Source organism: Drosophila subobscura, chromosome A (assembly GCF_008121235.1).
Source record: "Drosophila subobscura isolate 14011-0131.10 chromosome A, UCBerk_Dsub_1.0, whole genome shotgun sequence".
NCBI classification, from domain to species: Eukaryota; Metazoa; Arthropoda; class Insecta; order Diptera; family Drosophilidae; genus Drosophila; species Drosophila subobscura.
In genome coordinates this window covers 11,480,571-11,503,695 of record NC_048530.1, presented here as the reverse complement: position 1 = coordinate 11,503,695, position 23,125 = coordinate 11,480,571, and the positions used below count along the sequence as shown (strand labels likewise).

At 43.3% G+C, this 23,125-nt stretch overlaps 1 protein-coding gene across 5 annotated transcripts; it reads left to right on the top strand.

The window, feature by feature from the left end:
* The first annotated feature begins 83 nt into the window (after nucleotides 1-83).
* LOC117889787 (rho GTPase-activating protein 15) lies at nucleotides 84-22,002 on the top strand. Of its 5 annotated transcripts, none has more exons than XM_034794277.1 (7): nucleotides 84-210; nucleotides 2,327-2,835; nucleotides 13,222-14,559; nucleotides 19,851-20,025; nucleotides 20,695-20,722; nucleotides 20,783-21,277; nucleotides 21,359-22,002. In XM_034794277.1, the coding sequence occupies exons 2-7, from the start codon at nucleotides 2,461-2,463 to the stop codon at nucleotides 21,540-21,542; spliced, it is 2,595 nt and encodes an 864-aa protein (XP_034650168.1). In that variant the 5' UTR covers nucleotides 84-210; nucleotides 2,327-2,460; the 3' UTR covers nucleotides 21,543-22,002. The 5 variants fall into 5 exon arrangements, with proteins under 5 accessions (XP_034650168.1, XP_034650160.1, XP_034650183.1 ...); XM_034794269.1 differs by having other exon boundaries at nucleotides 84-252; XM_034794285.1 differs by lacking the exon at nucleotides 84-210 and adding an exon at nucleotides 836-860.
* Nucleotides 22,003-23,125: the final 1,123 nt, after the last annotated feature.

Sequence of the window (23,125 nt, the reverse complement as noted above, 5' to 3'; positions counted from 1 at the left end):
GTCTTTTTTGTTGTTGTTGTTTCGCAGTGTTTTTTGGATTTTATTTTTTTTGAATTTTGTATGCCACTTGGCCAGTTAGTCGGTTTAGTCGTGTGTCAACCGGGAAACCGTCGCGTCGCATTGCGTTGAGTGGATTTGTGTATTTGAGTGTTCGGTTCGGTTCGGTTCGGTGGGGCCTACTGTTGACTTGTGCACTGTCAAGCTTTAAAGGTACCCGGTAGTCGTCGATTACACACATCCAAACATATTCGTGTAGGTGTAATTGTAACCCCCACCAACAAAATACTCGATCAGAGTAACAACGTCCTTCTGTGCATTCGATCGTCTACAATCGTGCCCCAAGCTGGTCGCTAAATCTTGTGTGTGAAGATAAATTTCTAATGCTTAATAGCTCAGTTATCTAGCGATTTATCGGCCGATCATGTTGCTTGTAGAATTATCACAGCCGAAAAGTGGAAGATGCAAAAGAGATTCCCTTTATTTTGCCAACTCTTATCGTCCCATTGTTAGAGTCTTTAGTGAAGCTCGTATTAAATATGTCCCAGGCCGAATATTGACCATAGAGTTCCCTTATTTATTTTGTTGCCGCCTCTGATTTTGGTATTCGATTTGCAAACGCAACGGCATTTAATTAAGGCTCGTACGTGACGCTTGCAATTTCAAATATTGCAATGAGCGCATCTGCCACCAATACTCAGTACCCATGGCAGTACGAGGGGCAGCGTGGCAGTAGCAGCAGTGGCACCAAACGGCAATAACAGACAACATTCATGTACATTGTACATACATATGTACATATGTATGTAGCCAGTAATTGTTGTTCATACTATCAGTTGCAGTGGGAGTGAGCCAGAGAGCTAGTGAGTAATACGCCAGTAATTGGGGCTCCCACCCCCAGCCCACGGGCATGCAGAACGGCAAACATTAACTTTACCTACGTGTGTACATATGTATGTATGTATTTATGGATATGGATGGGTGATACTATCGTACATATGGGAAATACTTCACACACTCTCAGCCCGATATGACGGTGGCAACAACCGTAGGCATTGATAACCACACACCACCCCGCAAAGTGTAAAACATTAACCGCACAGTGGATACCAGTCGATGGGCAATTGCATCATCTGCATACCATGTGCATTCATATGTATACGAGCACTAATATACACGAAAATACACACATATGTATGTATGCCAATAGGTGGTAATTTATGTACATACATTTATATTCATTTTTGTTGTTGTGCTTAAAAGTTATTTTGGGTGAAAGTCCGCTGTGTCTGTGATTGATAAAGGGTTCGCTGGCGATCGGATGAATCCGCGACAATACTCGTAGACTGTCTCCGAGATGTTTTGTTAAATTTTCATCGCTATTGTTCTCTCACTCATGCTGACTGTGCCGCCATCCAGATATCGGTTATTGTGTTGGCCATCTGGTTTGATGTTTTCAATAAATTAACGCTGTCAATCGATTTGAATGCGGGCTATCATCCGAAAACATCTCTCTACGGGGAGAGATACAGGAAAGAAACCGTAGAGAGTTTCTGCTGAGAGTGGGTTAATAAAAATGCGAAACCAGTGTTTTTGTGGACACGGGTCTATAATTATAGTAAGGTGGATAGCAAATTTAATCTACAAAAACTGAAAGTTTTATTTTAAAAACCTGACCATCGGCTTTGCTGTTTCCTGGATTTTTAGTCAACATAGACAATTTCTTACTACATATGTGCCAAGGTTGGTCGGTCGGCTTTTTAATCCCTAGAAGTAAAGTAGAGGAAAGTTCCCGTAAACAAATGGCACCACACACACTGTGCGCCTAGAAGCTCTCTGAAAGAGCAGAAACACCAACAACAAGTCATAAACAAAAAGTAAATAGAAAAAAATACAGTATAACAAGAAAACCGATTACGACAGCGACTCGGTCGACGCCAACCATGGAGGTGCTGTTGCTGTTGCTGGTACTGGGTGCTGGGTGCTGGGTGCTGGCGCTTAGTAGCGCTCCTCGGGACAGAGCAGAGCGTTTTAGTTGGTTGTCGTCGTCGTGTGCTCGATATAAGGTCCGAGTTGGGGTACGATCCGTGTCCGAATCCGAATCCGACTTTGTGTGTAATTATTCTTTCTTTCTGTTCTATTGATTTGTGCCCGAACTAAACTAGACCAGAGTAGGCCCCTGGCCCCACCCACGCAGGCCAGTCGAGGCCTACTTGTGAGGCTTATCAGCGATAAGAAGACTGTGTGTGGAAGGTGTTGCTCATGTCAGACGTTGTCTTTGCTTTGCTGTTACCGTTCCGTATCGTTTCGCTTCTTTTTCGTTTTCCAGAAATCCAACAAAAGTACTGATCCATAAATGCGAGTGTTATGTGAAGAAGAGAGAATCGTGCAAGAGTCTTGATTCGCTTTGCCTTTACACACATACATATCTACATATACTCGTAATCGTATTATTCTTCAATCATGGCCGGCGATGCAGAGCCCAAGAGGGGCTATCGGACCATCTTCCGTAGCATTTCGCAGGTGTTCTATGCCAATGGCAAGAATACATCCAGTAACAACGTTAACTACAGCAACACCAGCCATTCAAACAACACAAACAATAACGAGAGACTGCAGATGGACAACAACAACAGCCTCACAGTGACTTTAACAAGTGTAACAAAATCGCCATCGATATCAACATCGACATCCTCAGCATCCAACACACCATCGGTAACTCCAACAACGGAAAATATAGCAGGGAAATGCATCGAGTGCCAGGATCAAAGCACAGCCAGGCTGAGGGCCAGTTCCATGCTGGATCTCAGTTCCAACAGCCACCAGTCCACATTGAGGGTGAGTACCAATTAATTCATTTTGCCTTCAAGTAGATTAACCTACCGGATCCATCGCTCCACCGATAGCAACTGAAAATATGTTAAACCACAGATCTCATGATTTGGTTAAATGCCCTACCTTGCCCTCTCGTTGGGGTTCGTTCTTCTTTGAATGGAAACTTTGCAAATAGTTGTTAGAAAATCTTTCCATTTTAATTAAAAAGCGAGAGTACGAAAAAAGGGGTTGCGCTCTTCTGGACAGCCAAGCAACCGCAGATATTTTGATGAAAAATATGAAATTATCAAAGCTTTTGCGCTTTCCTCAAGTTAACCTTAATGAAACTGCTTTGGCCTGAAAACTATCAAACATCCCACATTTGGAAATCTATTGTATTTTTGTATTGGATTTTGAGTCTTGGATCTTTAATTTTGGTTTTGCTAGACTATGCCTACTGCATGCAAGGCCCCTAAAAACCCACAAGCTGGAATGACATTTAACATTTTGTTTTTATTTGAGAAAGTAATTTTGAAACAATTTAGTATTTCCAAAAACACCACCACCGAAAAACACATACATATATACATACATATGTATAAATAATGTGTACTGTTACAACATCTGAATTGCATTGCACATGATTTCTTATTCGGATTCTCTTTTGCCATTGCGTGTTTCGCGTTCTGCTTTATGCCCGTTTCCTACTCGAAGTCTTCGTCTCTGTCTTGGGCTTCTCGTTCGTCTTCTTTTGCGCTGTGACTAATCCGCTGCTAAAGCTACGCACGCGTTTCGGGCGATTGCAGCGCGACCAAAGAGGAGAAGCAAACATAAACAAATGGCTCTTCAAAATTGCACTGCGGATAGTGACTGGCAAGGGGGAGGCGGCAAGAGTCAACGATAGAGAGCAGGAGAGTTTATCATATGGTTCGTTGACTGACTAGGTTTTGTCCCCAGTTAATAATCATACGAGATTTGATTTGTTTCCGTGGTTTTGAGTAGAAAAGACCAGAAAATGTTTATATAAATCTGCCTAAAATAACAATGCACAGATTTTACTCTAACTTGCAGCCTTGTTTTGCATTTCTTGCCTCGTGACCATCTCTAATGCACACATACATATGTATGTATGTATGTATGAACATACACATATGTACATATCTACGTCGTAGATACATATGTACATTGTGCTCCGAGCTTATTTATCCCATTCATTTTCTCGCTCTGATTTTCCCCCACTCTTTTCTGGTGGCTGCCACAACAACAAAATCTCTTTTTCATTTTATTTGTTTATTTTTTCTGTATTCTTCTTTTGTTAATGCAGCGTCTGATTGACACTTGAGCTGACATTCTCATTCCAATTCGGATTCGTACCCCGCTTCCAATTTCAATTTCATCCACTGCATCCCCATGTGACACATTTGTTTCTCACATTTGTCCAAATCTTTCGCTTTTTATCTACCGTTTTTTACCATTTGCTTATCTTAAATGATTCTACGAGTGTTTCAGTGGCGGGTTTCCATTATGTTTCAGCTATGGGTATATACAATGCATACATAGTTAGAAATTGGATTTGGATTGGTGTTTTTTTAATGAAACCATTGCCTGCGACAGAAATCGTTGGGTTTTAGAAAGAGTGTGTTATTTCTGATACGGAATGGCATGTTATTAGTTGATAGTAGAAGAGTGTTGACAAATGCCCATGAATGTTATTTTACTTTCATCGTTTTTATCCACCAATCATAAGAAGATGGGAGCAGATTCTTTTTGTAGTTATTCCCCCATATTAGATATCATCCATCATCAATATCGTACAAGAATCCCACCAGTAACACAAGTAAATGAATTGTGTTTTATTTTTACCATCTCTCCTCCTCTGGCTTCATTTTAATTTGAGGCGTTGACAAAAGCCGCAAATGAAGCTGCTGGTCACCCATTCCCCCTTTTCGATATCACTTCTTCTTCACCCTCTACGAGTCTCTGTCCTACTTGATCTATGCATGTACATATGTATGTATGTATGCATATGGTACATGCATATGTATAGCTGCTGCTGCTGTGGCGCTCAATATCATTAAAAACAAGAGGGCAGTGCTGGCTTCTTGTGACCATTCATTTGATACTCTAACAAATTTTTAATTATTCAGTGGCGCACAACATGCATAATTGACGAATCCCGAATGCATGTATGAACGTATCGCTTAATTTACGTTGAAATTTCATAACCTGCAAACTCCTGACAGGAAAAATCCGCAGTGCTGGAGGACAGGCCTAGAAACTAAAAATTGTTTCTCACCAAAACTTGTTGCCGAAACGATTTTTCTGATGGAATTTGTGAAATATAGAACCGATTCTGACGTATAGTGACTTCCAAAGTGTGCCGGTCCTCAGACCGAAGGTAGTACCCTTTGAAAGTGTACAAAGGGTGAAGAACGTGGCAGCAAAAAAATAATAATGAGAGAGAGAGAGGAATGGGATAGCTCGCACCAACACATAAACAGCATACAGCGCCGCATAGCGGACTCTGCTGTTAACGACTGCGCTGCCAACTCATTACCGAGACAAAAACATAATGCTGCCTGATCTGCCACAGACTCAGACCCAGACCCGACGCGAGACTGGGCCTTGGGCCCTGGACAGGGATATGGACATGGGCCATGAGACGTGAGTCGTGGAGCCACCCTTTCGGCAGAGACCCGCAGAAAAACAGAACCATAAACAGACAAAAAGAGAAAACAACGGAAATTGAAAGCGAAAAAACAGATATTCTTAAGAAAATATTCCCCCAAGTGTAGTGATAGACAAATACCCTAAAAACAAAAGAAAACAATAAAAATTATTATGATTTCGAAATTTGGGATAAATTTGAAGAAAATAAATATATCCCATGGAATATATAAAAATACATATGTATTTATGTATGCACATAAGAGTTACGTAAGCTAAGCTCCCCCATTTTCGCTTCCAGGGTAATCGAAAACAACACCCCAAGAATATTGGCCACAAGCTGAATGCATTTTCTTTCTTTCAATGTGTGGCCGACGCTCGCTCTGTACTGTGTATCTGGTGAATACATTTGATGCTGACAGCAGTGCCCCGGCAACAGCAACAATTGTGTTCATTGTGCTTAATTAATTTAGTTCAAAGATCAAGCGAACATAATGCTGAGCACCGAAAGCATTGCGATTCCTCCGCAAGTTCCGGGCTCCCCCCAGATATGCATCACACACCCTTTTTCTGATGATTTCCCGTATTCTGATCATTGTATTCTATTGCACACATCTGTGTTTGCTTTGCCCAGCCCCCAGTTGCAGTACCAAGACTCAGGGCATTCCTCAAATATCGGACACTTGGTGGAAACAGTAAAATACACATATCAGATATGTGAATATGTAGATCTACTTGCATTTGTGGGATGGGGTCTTGGTGCAGGTTCAAAGTACGCACACGACTCTCATGTCCATATATCGAGTTGCAAAAACAAGGTTTACGATCGGCTTATACTTGCACTTCTTATTGTTATATATGCATACACACATACATGCATATGTACCATCAATATTTTAATATTCATCATGATGTTAATTCTCTCCCAAAACCCCAGCCTAGCCCCTAAGGGGTCTGTATTCGATATGCTTAATTAGGCAATGGGCTTTGCGTATAAAAAGCGTCTTTTGTCGCTGCCACGCCCCACCCCCAGCTCTTACACACACATACACACACAGTCGCACAATTACTACTGATACAGATAAACACAGAGATATGGAATAGAGACACACATGTTGCCCATGTTCCATTACACACATGCTGCTTCTGGGCCTTGCCTCCCCATACTTGATCTCTGGCCAACACTGCGCTACAAATCAATTGAATTTCCGACTATAAAACCTATAAAAAATGTATATTTCTTAAACACCCAATTATAATATAATTATATATAATTATAATCATTCATTTTTATTATTAATTTCATATCTTTTGGGAAACTCATTGTAAAAAGTACGGGAAATTTGTGCAACGAACTAACGAAAAATGTCGTGCCCCGAGTGTAACTTTGTTTTCCGTCCCATTTCACGATGGATAGTGTGGATCGCTCGCTTTCTGTGGGTGACCGGGGGTCGGCATCGTTGAAGTCGACGTTGGCGTAGGGGACTGTGTGTGCGACTGCGACTGCGACGTCAGCGGCACGACCGCCACCCAAGAAAAAATGCTCAACGGCATCTTGAGTTCAATTTCAGTTGAAATTCTGTTAAATTCGCGAACGCGTCGCGAGCCTGGAGCTCTCCCAAACCGATCCGATTCGATCCCGAACTAAGCCGAACCGTATGGCTCTCTATCACCCACCCCACCCATAATATTACCATACACAGCTCGAAAACCCCTGTGAAACTAGAACTCGTAGTACTCTAGTACGTACAGAGCGAGAGCTCGCGGATGTGCGCCAAGTCGAGCTTATCAGCGGCCGGGAATTTTGCTTGTGTTTTGTGTTTATTTTTTCGGTGCAGCGATCTATTTGAGAATGAATTGAAAACCTCAACGTGTTGTTTGTGTGCGGAAATTGCTAATGTGACTGTAAATCGCTTGATTGATCAAGTATATACAGCAAAACGATATATGTGCATACATACTTATGTAGATTCCATAGAAAGAGAGAGTGAGAGTGAGAGTGAAAGAGAGATATGAAGAGAGCGATAGCTAGGACAGAGAATGTGGAATAATCAAGAAAGCCAAACCTTGTAAATGTACATATGGTTTTTTTTTCAATTACATTTTTAAACATTCATCATCCATTCCATTCATTTGTCACACACTACACTCGCAGCGATGAGTCATTGCGCCATAGGCAAATCCATAGAAAATTTACAATCTAGAACTTCCATGCCCCGCTGTGGCGCCACATAAGTCTGGACTTTCGTTTTTTCTTTTTTTTGCAGCGCGGGGTCAAGCCTCAGTTGACCCGCTGCCTAAAAGTATGCTAGTCAGAGTATCCCATGGAACTGATAACATCCGTACTCTAGAAATGCAGCCAAGGATGAGTGATGCCTGGCTGCTGCCAAGTCTTTGGGAATTGAAAGTTTCGATGGTGGAAACTGGGGAGGACTTTATTATTCATGGACCCATTATCTCAAACAAAATAATAACTAAAGTGTAAGAATATGTAATTTAAAGTGAAAAATATGGACTTATGATAGTAAGCAGGCGTCGAAGATCGAAGATGCCAGAGCGATGAATATGAAAGAGGCGAGGCCCTGAACCATCATTAAACATGTGCAAGCAGGCTTTTTCCTATAATTTGGTCGTAGTATTCGGTTTCCAGTCATTTTCCAAGTCAAAGTAGGCAGAAAAAACTACTTTATAAATAATTTCGTTGGATTAAATCATTCGTTGTTGTTCCGCCAGTGGAGTAGGTTCGAAAATATTTAGGAATTTTTGCTGTTACAAAATCCAAACATTTTCAATCTTCAAATTTACGAAATTAAAAAGTATTCAAGCCCGATTCCAAAGCCAAATTCAAGATGAGCCAGAAGCCAGGGACCTGCCTAAAGATCGGCAATGTGCCGAAAAACGAGAACGGGAGCTGCCACCTAACTATCGAAGCCCTGGGCACTGTGATGAGTGAGATGGGGTTCTGTCCCAGCGCCAGAGAACTGCACGACATGCTGATGGTCGCGGACCCAAAAACCCTCGCCTCTCTCAACTTTGAGACCTTTTGTACCATGCTGCAGAGGGCCGAACGTGGCATGCTGTTGCGGGACGCCTTCGACGAGATGGACAGGAATGGCGACGGCTGTCTGTCCCGCGGTGAACTTTACGAGGGCTTGCAGAACGCCTTTCAGGACTTACCGCTGGACCCGTTCGTTGTGGATGCCATGATGCGTGAAGCCGATCCTGATAATAGCGGCTTCATTTCCTTCGATCGTTTCATTGACTTGTCGCTTAAATACCAAACAATTGATGATGAGAAAAATCTAAAACAAACACTAAAATTGTGCTAAAAAATTAGGAACTCGATATACCGTACTGCTGGCGAAAAAAATATTTTAATTCAATATACAAGTTCCAATAGTAAATATGTGAATTCAATGGGGAGATTTTTTATCCACCGGGTATTATCATAGAGAAAGCGCCCTGTGTGGGATTAGGCTAAAAACAAAGTAGAAGAAAAAGTAAAACAGAGAATAAGGAATATATGTACATACATATGTACATATGTACATTTATAATACTTACATTAATCAAATAGTTTCACGAATATTTTCGATGTAAAATATTAAATTATTGGAAGATGATCAATTTGAATTATGATACCTGTTCCCCTTAGCAACCAATGGAAATATGAAGTCATTTGAATACAAATTCTATTCGTTTTCCTTTGTATCCCTAGAGCAGAACATGATTAATGGCAAAACGTAATCTTAGATCAACGAATGACTAATAGCTGGGGGGAGATCCCAAAGATCTAGATTCTCGAAATATCAAAAAGATAAGAAAAAATTCCGCCCCTTCCCCTGCAAGAGACTTACAGATTTATTTGGGCACTGTTCCCTTTGCTTGCCTTCCGCTCCGCTCGCTTGTAGGACAGCTGTTCCAACAGGTTGTCCGCATTCCATTAGGCATCGGTTGGCGTCGGCACCTGTGAGGCGTAGGTGAGGGAAGAGACGTCAGCGGGGTGTTACACAATTCTCGACGAGCGTTAACCAGTTTCCTCCCGATGGGTTCTCTTCTCTCTGTTCGAGGGGAATTGTGGATACAAGGGGAAACGACACGCCCCTGACCGACAGCTACGCCGGCGGCGACATGCTTTGCTGTATCGTTGCTTTTGTATGACTCATCATCCCCACAATCATCATCATCATCATCATCATGATCGTTATTATTATAATCATCATCATGGTTGTTGGGGTTAATCGTCAGAGTCCCTGTCCCCTCTTCGTAAAACCGAAGAGCTACAAAGAAAACAAAACCAAAGCACACCCAAAAAGAAACAACGGAAAAACGAAGAAAACAGTTTTAACCCTTCAGCGGTGATAGTGGGAAGTTCTGGAGTGGGACAATGAATATGATGACAATTGGTTGATTGATATGATTACTGCTACACATTTCTTAAACACAATGTCACATACTCTTAAAGAACATTTAAATTAAGAGAGATACAAAAGTTTTCGGTTTCTTACAAATATCATCCACTGGTTCATTTATTTGGGATCTGAGTACTAGGCGTAAGGGTTAAGCCCAGGGTTAAGGCGAGACAACATTGCAGCAGAAGTGCAGCGACTCTCAGTTGTGTGTTTGTGTGTGAGCATGTTTGCTTGCCGTTGAGATAATGAAAGTCAAAGCAAAGGAGTGCGAGAGATAGATACATGCATACACATATTTGTATGTAGAAAGAGAGTCCGCCTGCATTTAACAGTTTGAATTGCTTCCATTTAAATTAAACCGCTTTTGTTTCACTGCCCTCTTATTGTCTCTCTCTCTCTCTATCTCTCTGTCCATCATCTATAATGAATTATGACGCAGCAACAGCAGAAATTCACAATAACAATGCGATAAGCGTGCTCGGTGCGTGTTCTTGTGTGTGTTTTGTTGTGAAAGAGAGTGAGTGCAGCGAGAATAGGAGAAATGCCACAGCAAGTGAGTGAAATCGAACGGAACGCGGACATCAACGACAATCTCCGTCTGCCGCTAAGGAACGGTGAAGGAGGGGGAGCGCATATCTATGAGAATCTTCCCTCACCCGCTACACCACAGCCATTGTGCATCCCTTTGCCAGAACTCCGTAAATATTTTCCCCGCGAAGCCCTCTATGAGAATCTCTGCCGCGGTTGTGGCTATGGCGTCTTTGCCGCCCAAGGTCATTACTGTCATTTCTGTCAGTGCATTGTGAGCGGCGGTGTGCTCCCATCTACTCACCTCACCCCGCCATCGCCCAGCGAGGGGAATATCTACGAAAACATCTGCGAAATATGTCGAGGGATCTACAGCGATGAGGGGGAGTGTCACTGTCAGGCGGAAATGTCCACGCCCACTGATACTCCGGAGCCAAAGACAAAGTCACCCACACCGCCCACAACGGGGGTGAAGAGCAAATCAAGGACTCTTCTCAATTACTCTAAATCCAGTGCCGCGACATTGACCCGTTTCTTTGGCTCCCTCAAGCAGCTGAATCGCTCCGGATCGCTGCAAAGGAAGATCTTTCAAAGAGAGCCAAGAACGGGGCCGGGCTCCCTCGAGATCATTCACAATGTGGGAGAGGTGTTCCGCACTCAGGAGACCTTCGATATGCAGCGAATCTGCGAGCTGAAGAGCCAACTGCAGAGCAGCCAGAGCGACCAGCATATCTACGGGAGAGTACGAGATCCGGACAGAGAGGCGCTGGCAGTTGCGGTGGCGCAGGAGGCTGCGCTTGCGCAGGAGAAGGAGCAGCGCAAGAAGCCGCGCGTGTCACGCATTCGCCTACTTCATGCTGAAGAGGATCAGGCGTCACTGTTCCTCAACGAGAGCATCTGCCACTGGATGGCCACACTGCGGCATCAGGTGCACAACTACGAGGATGGCGAGGGCGTGTGCCAGCAGCCAAAGAGTGTACCGCCCTCCTACGATCGGGAGAAGGAACGTGAGCGAGAGCGGGAGCGGGAGCTGGAAACGGAGAAGGTGACCCTGAGAAGAGTGGGCGAAAAGCAAAGCGAACTCAGCCAAGCACAGCCCGAGCAACAGCTCGTCGATGACTTCAAGCGAAAGCTTAAGCTCAAAAGAGAGCCGCCCCCGCCTTCTGTCCCACTCGTGCAGCAGCAGAGAGAGCAGGAAGCAGACAGCCAGGGCTGGGAAGAGATCAAGGATCAGCGTCGATGCGGAATCAATGAACATTTGAATGTCGATTTTGTCAATGAATTTCTGAGCGGACTAGAGGAAGAACCAGCACAAGAGAGCCAAATCTGTCAGCTAAGAGAGCCCCTCCCGTTGGAGGGGCTGACGATCCCAAAGCTGAATGGCCGTATCTCGCTCTGGCAGCTCATGCAGAGCGCAGCTTTGGCCGCCAGCCTGAATGTATGTGTGCGTGGCTTCATGTGCTTCTATGACAAATCATTGCGCCGCATACTCAGAGAGCGGCACCAAGAGAGCCAGTTCACTAATATTGAGTGCTGGCTGAGAGCGCAGCGCCGTCGTTGTGAGTCAGCTGCGCCGGCGTTGGCGGCTCCATCGGCTCCAAGGCGATCGCTTTCATTACTTCCAACGAAGCCGCCGAGTGACGACGTTAGTGCTGCGATGGTCGCTAGGCCTCCTCCTCCCCTCGCGACCAACAACGGAAACAGACCCAACGATTCACAAGAGAGTGAAGCGAGCGCGAGCGCGAGTGCGAGTGTGAGTGAGAGTGAGAGCGCGCAGCGATCGGAAAGCGTTCGCGATAACAAAAACAATAGCACAAACGCGGAGGCCGTAGACGGCGACGCTGACAGCGACGGCAACGGCAACAGCAACGGCGACAGCACTGTGATGGCTGCGCCCAAGCCATGCGGCAACGCTGAGCAGCGGCTAAGTAGCAACAACAACAGTAGCAGCAGCGACAATGAGAGCAGCAGTGGGAGCAGCGGCAGCAAAGAGCATGGCATTGCCAGCAAGCAGCAGCAGCAGCAACAAATTACTCAGGTCAACACTCATTAAAGCAACAATGAAAGAAAATTGTTTCTTTTTTTCCACCCATCCACACCCCACCCGACTCAACACCCCTCCTATTTGTGATGTTGCGGTTCACTGCAGTTCGAAATTGACTCCGAAAAGTCCAACGTTGGTGAGACGGCAATGCTCTCGTTTTTCCAATTGGAAAATTAATACAAAAACAAATGCGAGAGAAAAAATGTGTTTGAAAAGCAAACAAATTTGTAATATAAACAATTTGCAATAATGAGATAACCATAAAAGAATTAATTAGTTAATTAAAACTTTATACATTTATGCATGTACTATTTTTTTTCGGTGATTGTGTGGAGTGTTGCCAGATGATAAAAAATAAACAAAATAAAGGAAGAGAGGAAGAGAGTGTTGCCAGCATCGCGATAAAGATACAAATTTAATAAAAACAATTTACGAATGCACATACCAATCACGATTTTAATGAGATAGAGAACATATCTGTGGCAGAGTGCAATATTAATGTAAATTTCCATGTTAATCACTGCATATCGGGTTTTATAATTGATTAATTCATGAGTCATTGACATCAAATGTAATTTAAACATTTTTTGTAGTACTAAAGTTATTGATAATCTTTTTATTTTTTGGAAAAAACATCGAAAAATGTTTTATCAAAGCTTTGCCACACATAAATGTTCTTTATCGGTTGCTTCTCGAGTCAATTTCGAAGGCCCTAGTGAGATTTGGTTTGAGAATCAACGAATATTTGTTTTCTTGTAGAACTGTGTAATCAAGGTGCGTCGTCCGGCTCCGAAAGTGCCCGTACGGAATCCGAATACCGCTCTGAGTAATCCTCAAAAGGAGAGCAACAACAACAATCAGGTGGACGAAGAGGAGAGACGACTCTCCGATGCAAGTTATGGAGAAGAGGAGTCCATTTATCAACCCATTTGGCAGTTCAAGACTCTGGAGCCTCCTGTTGAAGATCTTGAGCATGAAGAAGATATTACTGCCGTGGCGTCAGTCGCGGGAGCAGCCCCAGAACTTGGAGAAGAAGATGAGAACGAGGAAGACGAGGATGACGATGATGATGATGACAATGACAATGAAGAGGAGGAAGAGGAGGATCTGGAGGTAGAAGATGACTTCGATGATGACGCAGACACTGATGCTGATGCCGATGTGATGGCCATCCAGGCAGCAGCAGTCTTTGCAGCCGGAGTCAGATACAAGCTCTCAACATCGACGCTGACTAAGCGCTCAAAAATGATGCTGCCAACGCCACTGCCATCGCCCACAGCATCGATGGACCAGGGCGCCTGGGAGACGGATGTGGAGTTTATGTTCTCGCGGGACAGCAAAGAGGTTGTAGCCCCCGAGGTGAACCCCCACGAGGAGGAGGAGGAGGACCCCGAGTACCAGCTAGAAATGGAGGATACCCTGGAGACGCTGAGTCTCGGCAGTACAGTCACGAATAGCACAGCCACCATGGGGTCCATAAGCAGTACGGGCAGCGCCTCCCGCATGCGACCCTCATCGTCACAACAGAAGGTTCCACTGGTGCACCCGTTGCTGCGAAACATTTGCATATTCTATAGCATAAGGGAACCAAAGAAATATAGCGCCATCTTCTATGACTACCAGCTCTCCCAAGTCCATCAGCGATTCATGACACGCATCCGGCGTCCAGCGCCACCGCCACCGCCACCGGCACAGCCTCTGTCAGTTTCAAAAGCACCAAAGATGCAGCAGCAGTACCAGCAGCAACAGCAAGAGCAACAGCCACCACAGATGATGCCACTGCCGCCTGCTTTTGCTGCACTACCATCTTTGCCACTGCCAACCATCAATGATGACAGCGGCTGCAGCTGTGATGCGGCAGAGGACGGCGAGGTGGTGCATTCTCAATCGAAATTCGTTGCCATTCCGACACCCCTCAAAGAGGACTGGGCCCTGGCCTGCCTGGCCGCAGCGGCCGTCACCAAGCGAGGCGTTGGACCCCGTTCCGCTCGCAAGCTAAGGGTGCGCTCCAATGCCCGGCTTCTCGTTACGGATTCGGTGCTGGCCTGGCGGGCGAACCTTCAAGATGTCAACTGTTGCGAGGACGAGGAAGATATGGTGAGTATATGCAGCAAGGGAAAGGGATCTCCAACTCCAACTCGAACGGGAACGGTCCATGCCCATGGGAACCACTCTCTGAATTTACTATGAAAATTCGCTGTACTGCTTTGTGCATTGTGGCGGGGGATATCCCATTGTTTCCACACTTGTCACTTGTCACATCAATTAAACGTGGGGCAAAATGTATCTCTGTGTATCTGTGGCGCACGGATCCTAGATGGTGCCGGGAGGGGTGTCTGTTCAACGGCGCATTTCGATTGTTTTGCCTACCGATCTATGGGAGACAAAGCCCCTTGAAGCAGTTACCCAACATTATAACCGGTGGCGGGTGGAAGCTCTCAGGTATACCCTTACCCCTGCCTGTGGTATTACTCGAGAATTAAGATTCGGAAATATTAGTTCTGGGATTTAAGCTTAGTTCAGGTTCGATTTTATTGATTTAATTCTTAGTTAATGCGAAACCTCTGCGATATTTTTTATTAGCGGCTTATTTAATAACAGATTATGGTGATTTTTTTAAAAACTTTGTTCAACGTTTGGAGACAAAATGCATGCAAAATCGTACATAAGGAATAACAAAAGGAATAGGCTATAGTTTTGATTACACTGAGCTGAAGAATATATTATTCAAATGATTTCAGGTGGCGATATATCAGCTTTGAAATATTTTTCTCTTTATTTGTCTTCTGTTTTAAGACTTTGAATTATTATAGTTCTTCAATATTATGCTTGAGCCATGTAAAAATAATATTTTGAATGCCATTGTTTTCCATTTATCTTCATTAATTCTGTGGATCAAAGAGTAATTTCGAGTCGCATACTAGACTCCTTTCGCTTGTTGGAAATTTGAACATTCACTCCCACGAACGAGTAAGAGAATTTAGTAGTCGCCTCCGTCCACAACCCCATTTATTTTGTTCGTGTTCTACCCCTTCCATTCGGCTTTTGATTGCACTTTGTTTATAAAAACGCGTACAGCATGAGTGTGAGGGTGTGTGTGTGTGTGTGTGTGTGTATTCGTACACAATTGTTGTTGCCGCTTTCTGCATAATATAATTTTATTTATTTGCCTCTCACGTTTGTTGTTTTCATTTGGCTGTTTGCTGCATTTGCAGTCGCATCGCCGTTGCATGCGAATTTCCATGGAAATTCATAGAGGGGGAGAGTCGTTCCAGTCAGTTCCCCCCAGATCTCTGCGGTCTCTTCCCAGGCGGGACCCCAAAAAACAAAACGTTGATTCACATTTCGGATTTTGTGTTGCTTGCCCTGTCCCCTGCCCCCTGTCCTCGACCGACAATTATTTATTTATTTGGTTTTATGTATCTGGTTTTTTTTTTTTGGGTATAAATTCATGTATATTCTGACATAAGTATCTACATACATATGTAGTGCCGCGCATGTGTATCTTTGTATCTATAGTAAAATGTTGTGATTTTTGCAATAAACATTTAGCATAACCGGTTCTCAGCTTTAGAGCAATTTGTTGCTGCCTTTAAATACTCTTTCTATCGGAGTGTTTTTGGAAATATTTTTCACATTGGATATTTCTTTTTCTTTTAGATATTTTATTGTTTCATTTCGAATCCGCAATCGGAATATTGAGAGCTCTCTGGGGACATTCTCGGGTTTCGATTAACACGAATAACTCGACAATAACATTATTTAAGGGTCTGTAAAGCTCCGTTGTTCTCTTTTGCTGATATATGTATGTTTGGTTTTGGTTTTGGTTTTTTTCTTGCCGAGAATTTCCTGTCCAGCCTCACAGCGCGAGCTCCTCCGTTCGTCGCTTTTATCAGCATTTAATTGGCCGGGTTAGTCATTAGTCAAATAATTTGCTGTAACTCTGGGCCCCTCATCGATTGTTGATTTTGAGTTTCTTCCCCACAACGAGCCCCAAACGACGACGAACATTTGCTCAGATTTTATTGCTTTGATTGTAAAAATGCATAATGGAGCCGATTTACGGAGATATTTTATATTGGATTTTATGCAGAAATGCAGATTATATTCGGATATAGATCCGCGTATATGACGAATCGTTTTTAAATTTTCTCCTCAAAATACATTTTTCTTTAATTTTGAACTTTAAATATCTTTTTTGTTGGCATAACTATCATCAAATCAATGGATCATTTATCTTTGTATCTTTTGGTTATAAATAAACTCTGTTGAGGGTTTGGGAACACGATTGGACGTGAACTTTCTTGAACTTTGTGGAATGCTTAAAACAATAAAAAATTAAGTATAATTCGGTTTTAATTGGAACCTTGGACGACTTCTTAACTGTTACTGAATGTATCCTTAGGAGCTTTATTCAAAAATTACAATCATTATTCATAATGAAATTAAAGGCAATTTTTAGACATTCAACCAAACAGAAATTTGATCGGCTATTTACATTATTACTTGTTCAAGCCAGTCACTGGGCCTTCCAATAAAACCCCAAATATCATTGCCGGATGGAGAGACTCGACTTGACTTGATTTCCATGGCACTTGGCTCATGGCTCATGACTGTTCCGCCCACACACACCGGAGCTGTTTCTTCTCTCAAATGGAGCATTACTTCGGGGTCGGAGTCGGAGTCGGAGTCAAGTACCGGTGCCAACTTTTTGGGGGAAGCTCAAATCAGCAACGATGAGACAAGACGAAGATACACCAAAAAAACCAAAAAAAAATATATATTCAAAGGAAAGAAAAAAAAACCGAAAAGGTCAAATGCGCCTTTGTGTTGGTTTTTTATTTGTTTATTTTTGTTGTTTCGGTTCGCCTCGGTTCCGCTCTGGGTTTTGCTCAGTGAATCATACGCATGTCGGACGAATGGCGATACATAGACACAGAAACAGATACAGATACTGGTTGCTGTTTGGTATCTGCGGGCGAGGGCGAGGGCGATGGCGAGGAGCACAACTCGTGCAAATTGTGGAGCACCTCGTCCCGTAAAGCAAAGCAAACATGTGTCTGTGGCCGCAACGCGCTTCGAGGTCGAATCAATTAAGTAATTTCTGTTCGCCTTCTTTTTTCCGATTGCTATTATTGTTTATACGCTGGAAGTACACTTTCCACGAATATTAGAACTACAATTGCATCGAGATGCCGCGTCGCGTGATCATTGCCGTTCGACTTGAGGTTGGTTTTGTATAACGGGTATAAAGGGTATCGAATGCCCCGATCCACCATCGATTAGCATTCGACTTTTCTCATTGTACATTCATTTCGATGGATAAATTTCAATTGAAAAGTTTGGGCAGACCCTAAGCGGCTCCTCCACTCCTCAAAACCACTAAACGCAATATTTTGAAATGTTTTGTTTTGTTTAGTTCTGTTTATGTGTGCAAAAATTATAAAACTCAGGAAAACACACACGAAAAATGAATAAAAGCGAGAGAAACCACTAAAAACAAAACCAGGGAGTAGACGTACTATAAACAAAAGAAACAGAAAACAAATTAGCCAAAACAAATTGAGTCTAATCTTTGAAAACGGCGTGCCTCAGCTCTAATTTGTTGAAATTATCAAGCGATAATTGGCAGGGGGCAAGGTATGAAGGGGGTGGGGTTGTGGTGCGACTGTACAGTAGTTGAGTGTAGGATATTACAGCTGTTGATACCCATCGAATTTTGTTTGTTTATAAATTAACTTTACTGGAAAAATATACAAATTCTAGAAGACCAAAACCGTTTCATGGGTTCGATACGCTGTGTGGGTGGTTGGTGATTTCGTGAACAAGTAAGTGGATGATTTGCCAGCATTACTTATCGTTTGGAGTGGAACTGTTGCCCTAAACGTATCAAGATATGATATCTATCTTGTACATTGTGATTGTAAATACATATGTATATCCGGTACTAGATATTTTATTAGGCTGTACAATGAATAGTAAACAATTAGTTGTAAACGACACTTTCTATTCGTGTTAGCGTTTCAGAACTTAAATATATATGTGAACATATGTACATATGTACTACATACATACATACATATGTACATACATATGTTTGTAATATTTTGCTTATCATATTTCTGTAAATCCAAGAGACCATACTTCATCTATAATAATTGATAGCTAGCCAACTGTTTTGGCTTTGGCTTTCTGTGTAATTCGATTTGCCAAACAGACATTTTGAAATGTACACAGCATTCCTTACAATAATTCCATCGAAAGCTTATCTCTAAGGAGAACAATTTGTTGTATTTATGGCTGACAGAATTCAAGGGAAGTCCAGGTGCAACTTATCGCCCAGTGGCATATCGAGTAACTCTCTCCTGGGGAGTCAGTTGGTGCCTTGCCACATGCATGTGGATTATAGAGTCGGGAGAATTGTGTGGCTTTAAAGCAGCAATTCCATTCGAGGCTTGGCATTTAAGACCGTTGCATGTTACACGCTGCACACTGCCGTTGCAACTTCGCGTTCTTTCGCTTTGCTTACATATCGAAATCGAATCGTCTTATCAATTTTGGTGTTCGTTCGGGAAGTAAGAGATATCGCTGTGGCCTAGACAAAAGTAAAATAAAGAAATAAAAGAGAGCGAGCGAGAGCTGCGACCCTATCGGCGATAAGAAATGACGGGCAAAGGCAAAGGCAGATCGAAGAGAAGGCAAACAACGGTGAGCGATGGTGTGGAAAAACAAGAATCACCTTCAAAAATTAAAGCTTCGAAAGAGTGCAAATAAAAGTGGGATTCACACTGCTTGAGAATGATTTAAGAAGGCGGGAGAATATAATCTATTGTCTGTTTGTTATGTTTTATTTAAAATATACATTTTATATACATTCAGAATGAATTTTCGTAAATGGGTAAATATTATCGAAATATTTACAGCCAACGAAAGCTAAGAACAAACTTACTTATTTCTAATAGTCTTCCTCTCCATCGAACAGCAGAGTGAAAAAAATAAGGAGGAACGCTGTGAGACGCGTCACTTCTTATATACACGGTACTCAAACGGACAGAACAGACGGACAGATAGACATTCTCTTGGCTATTGATGCTGATCAAGAATATGTATACTTACTCTATGGGGTAGGAAACGTTTTACTCTTTGCGTTACATACACCCACTTCGAGCTCAATATTCGAATACCGGGTATAAAAAAGATAAGACAAGACAAGAACGAGACAACGACAAGCGACATCGTCACGAAATTGTGCAATTAATTGTGCAGACGTTTCCTCGAATCGTGTGCATCCGACCCACAATCTTAACCTACTTCCTCCTCTTACTATAGCTCAACACAGTTGAACTTTAGATATTAATTCATTGCGTGTTGCAACTCTATCATTGCAGATTGTGCCAGTGACTGATATATTGCGGGCACAGCAGATCCAGGAGGACAGCGAGGTGCAGCAGACACAGCAGACGGTGATATTGCAGCGCTTCAAGAGCGCCTCCATTGGGGATCTGGTGGACCTGCCCGGCGAGGATGACAAGAAGTCCATCAAGAATCGCATGCGCATGAAATGTAAGTATGAAATGGTGCCGAAAAGTGTCATGGAAACTGTACACGAATTATATTCTGGTATCATTTTGAACACTCTTTCAAGTACTCGTTCCACGAACCGGTTAACAGTGGGGCGCCCCACTGTCTGTTGCTCTCAGAGAGCCGCAGACGCAGACCCAGCCTGTGCACAAAGTTGGCCTTAAAAGGCCACCGCCATACACAGCACATCTACGAGTATGGATCGTGCATGAATGGGAATGGGCAGACTCTCTGGGAGCTCTCTTTTGTTTTGACTTTTAGTTAATGAAAGCTGGGGTTTCACTTTTCTGAAGAGGGGGAATTTTCTGTGCGCTGTTTGTTGGATAATGCAAATGAGTCGAGTCGCATCGCATCGCATCGTATCGATGGGTGGGTGGTTTTTGATCAAAGTGAATCACAATCTCCCGGAGAGTACGGATGGCTGAAAAGAATTGTGAGGGCGAAGGTGATAAATATCTGTACACATTGGGTAGTGGCGGGCAGTGAAGTTCCAGGTATCGCGCAGAGAGAATGTCAGCGAAGCATTCAACCATTTGCATGCCACTCATCGATAGGCGACTGTCGGAATGTACATAGATTCGCAGCAAAGGAATCTGAAGTCGAAACTGTACTAACAAATTGTCTTTTCTTTTCATGTGGGTGGATCTCCAGTTGCCGTCAACAGCAATGTGTTTCGCATGTAAGTGGAAAATGTTTGGCACTCAAAATCCTCTTTTATATCCTTTAATTTCCTTTGCAGAAATCGCTCGCCAAAGAGCGAGAAGAAGTCTCGCACACGGCGCGGCCAGGTGAACAGCCTGTACCTGGACGAGCAGTCGAAATATCCACTCTTTGGGGCACCTCTCAACGCCCTGGAGCTGAACATGAGCGATCATCCGAATGTGCCGCGTTTTGTCGTGGATGTTTGTGCCTACATCGAGCGACCGGATTGCGTCGAACAGGATGGCCTGTATCGCGCCTCCGGCAACAAGGTGCTGGTCGATGAGCTAAAGAAAAAGCTGACGCATCTGTACGATCCGCGATTCCTGCACACCGACGACATCCATACGCTGACCAGCCTGCACAAGCAGTTCTTTCGCGAGCTTTCGGCTCCGCTCATAACCCAGGAGGCCTACGAGCGTCTGGGCCGCAGCCTGAGCGACGATGCGGCCATCGAGCGGATGCGTTTGGCCTTTGATGAGATGCCCGAACCGAATCGATCCACACTCCGGTTCCTCATCAAGCATTTGACCAGGTTTGCTCGAGTGATACATTCATAGATGCATTTATGTACGATTCCCACACTAACTGCTCGATCTGTTCTGCTTGTTTTCAGAGTGGCTGCTGCCAGCGCTTCGAATCGCATGCCCTCCACCAATTTGGCCATCGTTTGGGGCCCCTGCCTGCTCAGTGCCAATCAGATTCAGCTGGATATTGGCCGCATGAATATGTTGGCCAAGGTGCTGATCGAGAACCATGACCGGATCTTTCAACCCGACAACGAGCGTCTCGTCTGCTAGGATTCCCCGCCCAATTAAAACAGTTTTAAGTGCCTCAAGCATCACACCCACAGATCCATACACACAACCATCACACACACACACAAACACACACAAACACACACTCACACACCATTTATTGGCAGAGAGTCTTTGAGATTTTCTCTAAATTTGTGCCCAGATTTTCGCATACATTTTTTGTTTAGTTTAATTTTAGGCACCCTTTTTTATGTGTCTGTCCAAGCTTTTGTTTCCAGCTTTAATTTCTATTTTTTTTTTTTTCTAATTTAAATTTTTTTTTAATATGTTATTTATTTTAATTCTTGGGAAATTCGAGCAGCGACTCAAACGAGCAGCAACCCATCAAGAAAATACTTACCAAAAAGACACTAGACTAAGCTGAAGCTAAACCATAATAAATACATAAACATTAATGACGCGATGCTCTGCCACTGGCCATGGCCAAATCCAGAATACAAAACAAAATAAATATGTAACCGATTTTTTTTTTTAACTATGTCATGAAGGAGAGCCTCCACATAGATATATGATATACCATACACTGATACTGATACGACAACTACATTTTGTGGACGGTCCATCTATAACACTCGATATACACATGTATTTGTATATATAATTTTTTTTTTATGTTTTGAGCCTGCAAAGTGAAGGAAAGCCAAAAAATTTGCATGTTTTGCTGTCTCAATAAAAGTATGGAAATATATAAAATTAAATCAAAGAAGAAAAACTGTTAAATTCTTAGAGAAGTCAATAAGAACGATATTAGAGCTTGCCATCGACACACTGCGTGCGACTCATCAGCAAGAAGAGCTAATTGAATGCAAAATGATTCAAGGAAACACATTCAAACACTCAAAGAAATGGCTCTTGGGTTGGGTGTACTCATTTAAATAATACGAATATGTGTGTGACATGTCCTTAGATATAGAAGATGCAATTTGAACATAATTGAAATGCAAATCGTACGACCAGCTCGGCTGAGGCAATGCGGCAAGGCGGCCATGCGGACGTGTGGTGATGGTTGCAGTAATGATTTCCAGGCAGGCTGGCTGGCAGTTGGTTGCTTCCACCGCAAATTTCAATTTTCTGAGCAAATCATACGTAAACTTTTCCGAAGGATGTGTCCCTTGTAATCAGTGAAGCATTTGACTTGGCCTTTCATCAAGTCTCCCCCACACCATGCCATTCCTTGGCGGCCCTGTGGCTGCCATACAAAAACTTTTTGGCCGGCCGGCCAATCATCAGGAATTGTCCCCCGCCCCATAATGGACTTGGTTCAAACTCGTTACTTGTAAATAAATAAGAGGCGAAATTACAAAATTATTTTGACCACAACTGCTGGGCCAAAGTGCTGCCCCGGCAATGTGGGCGTTGCGACAAAAGTGCCGACGTCAGTTGGGGAAATCTTTTGGGGCCAAAAATGTTGATGACAACCAAATATGGCTACTAATGCAATTATGGTGCGAGTATCTGTAGGGTTTGTGCCACACCACAGCTTCAGCTGATGACAAGAAACGAGATGTGGGCCTCCGATGAGGGGAGCCATTTAATTGGCAATGCAAATTGAATCAACATTTGTA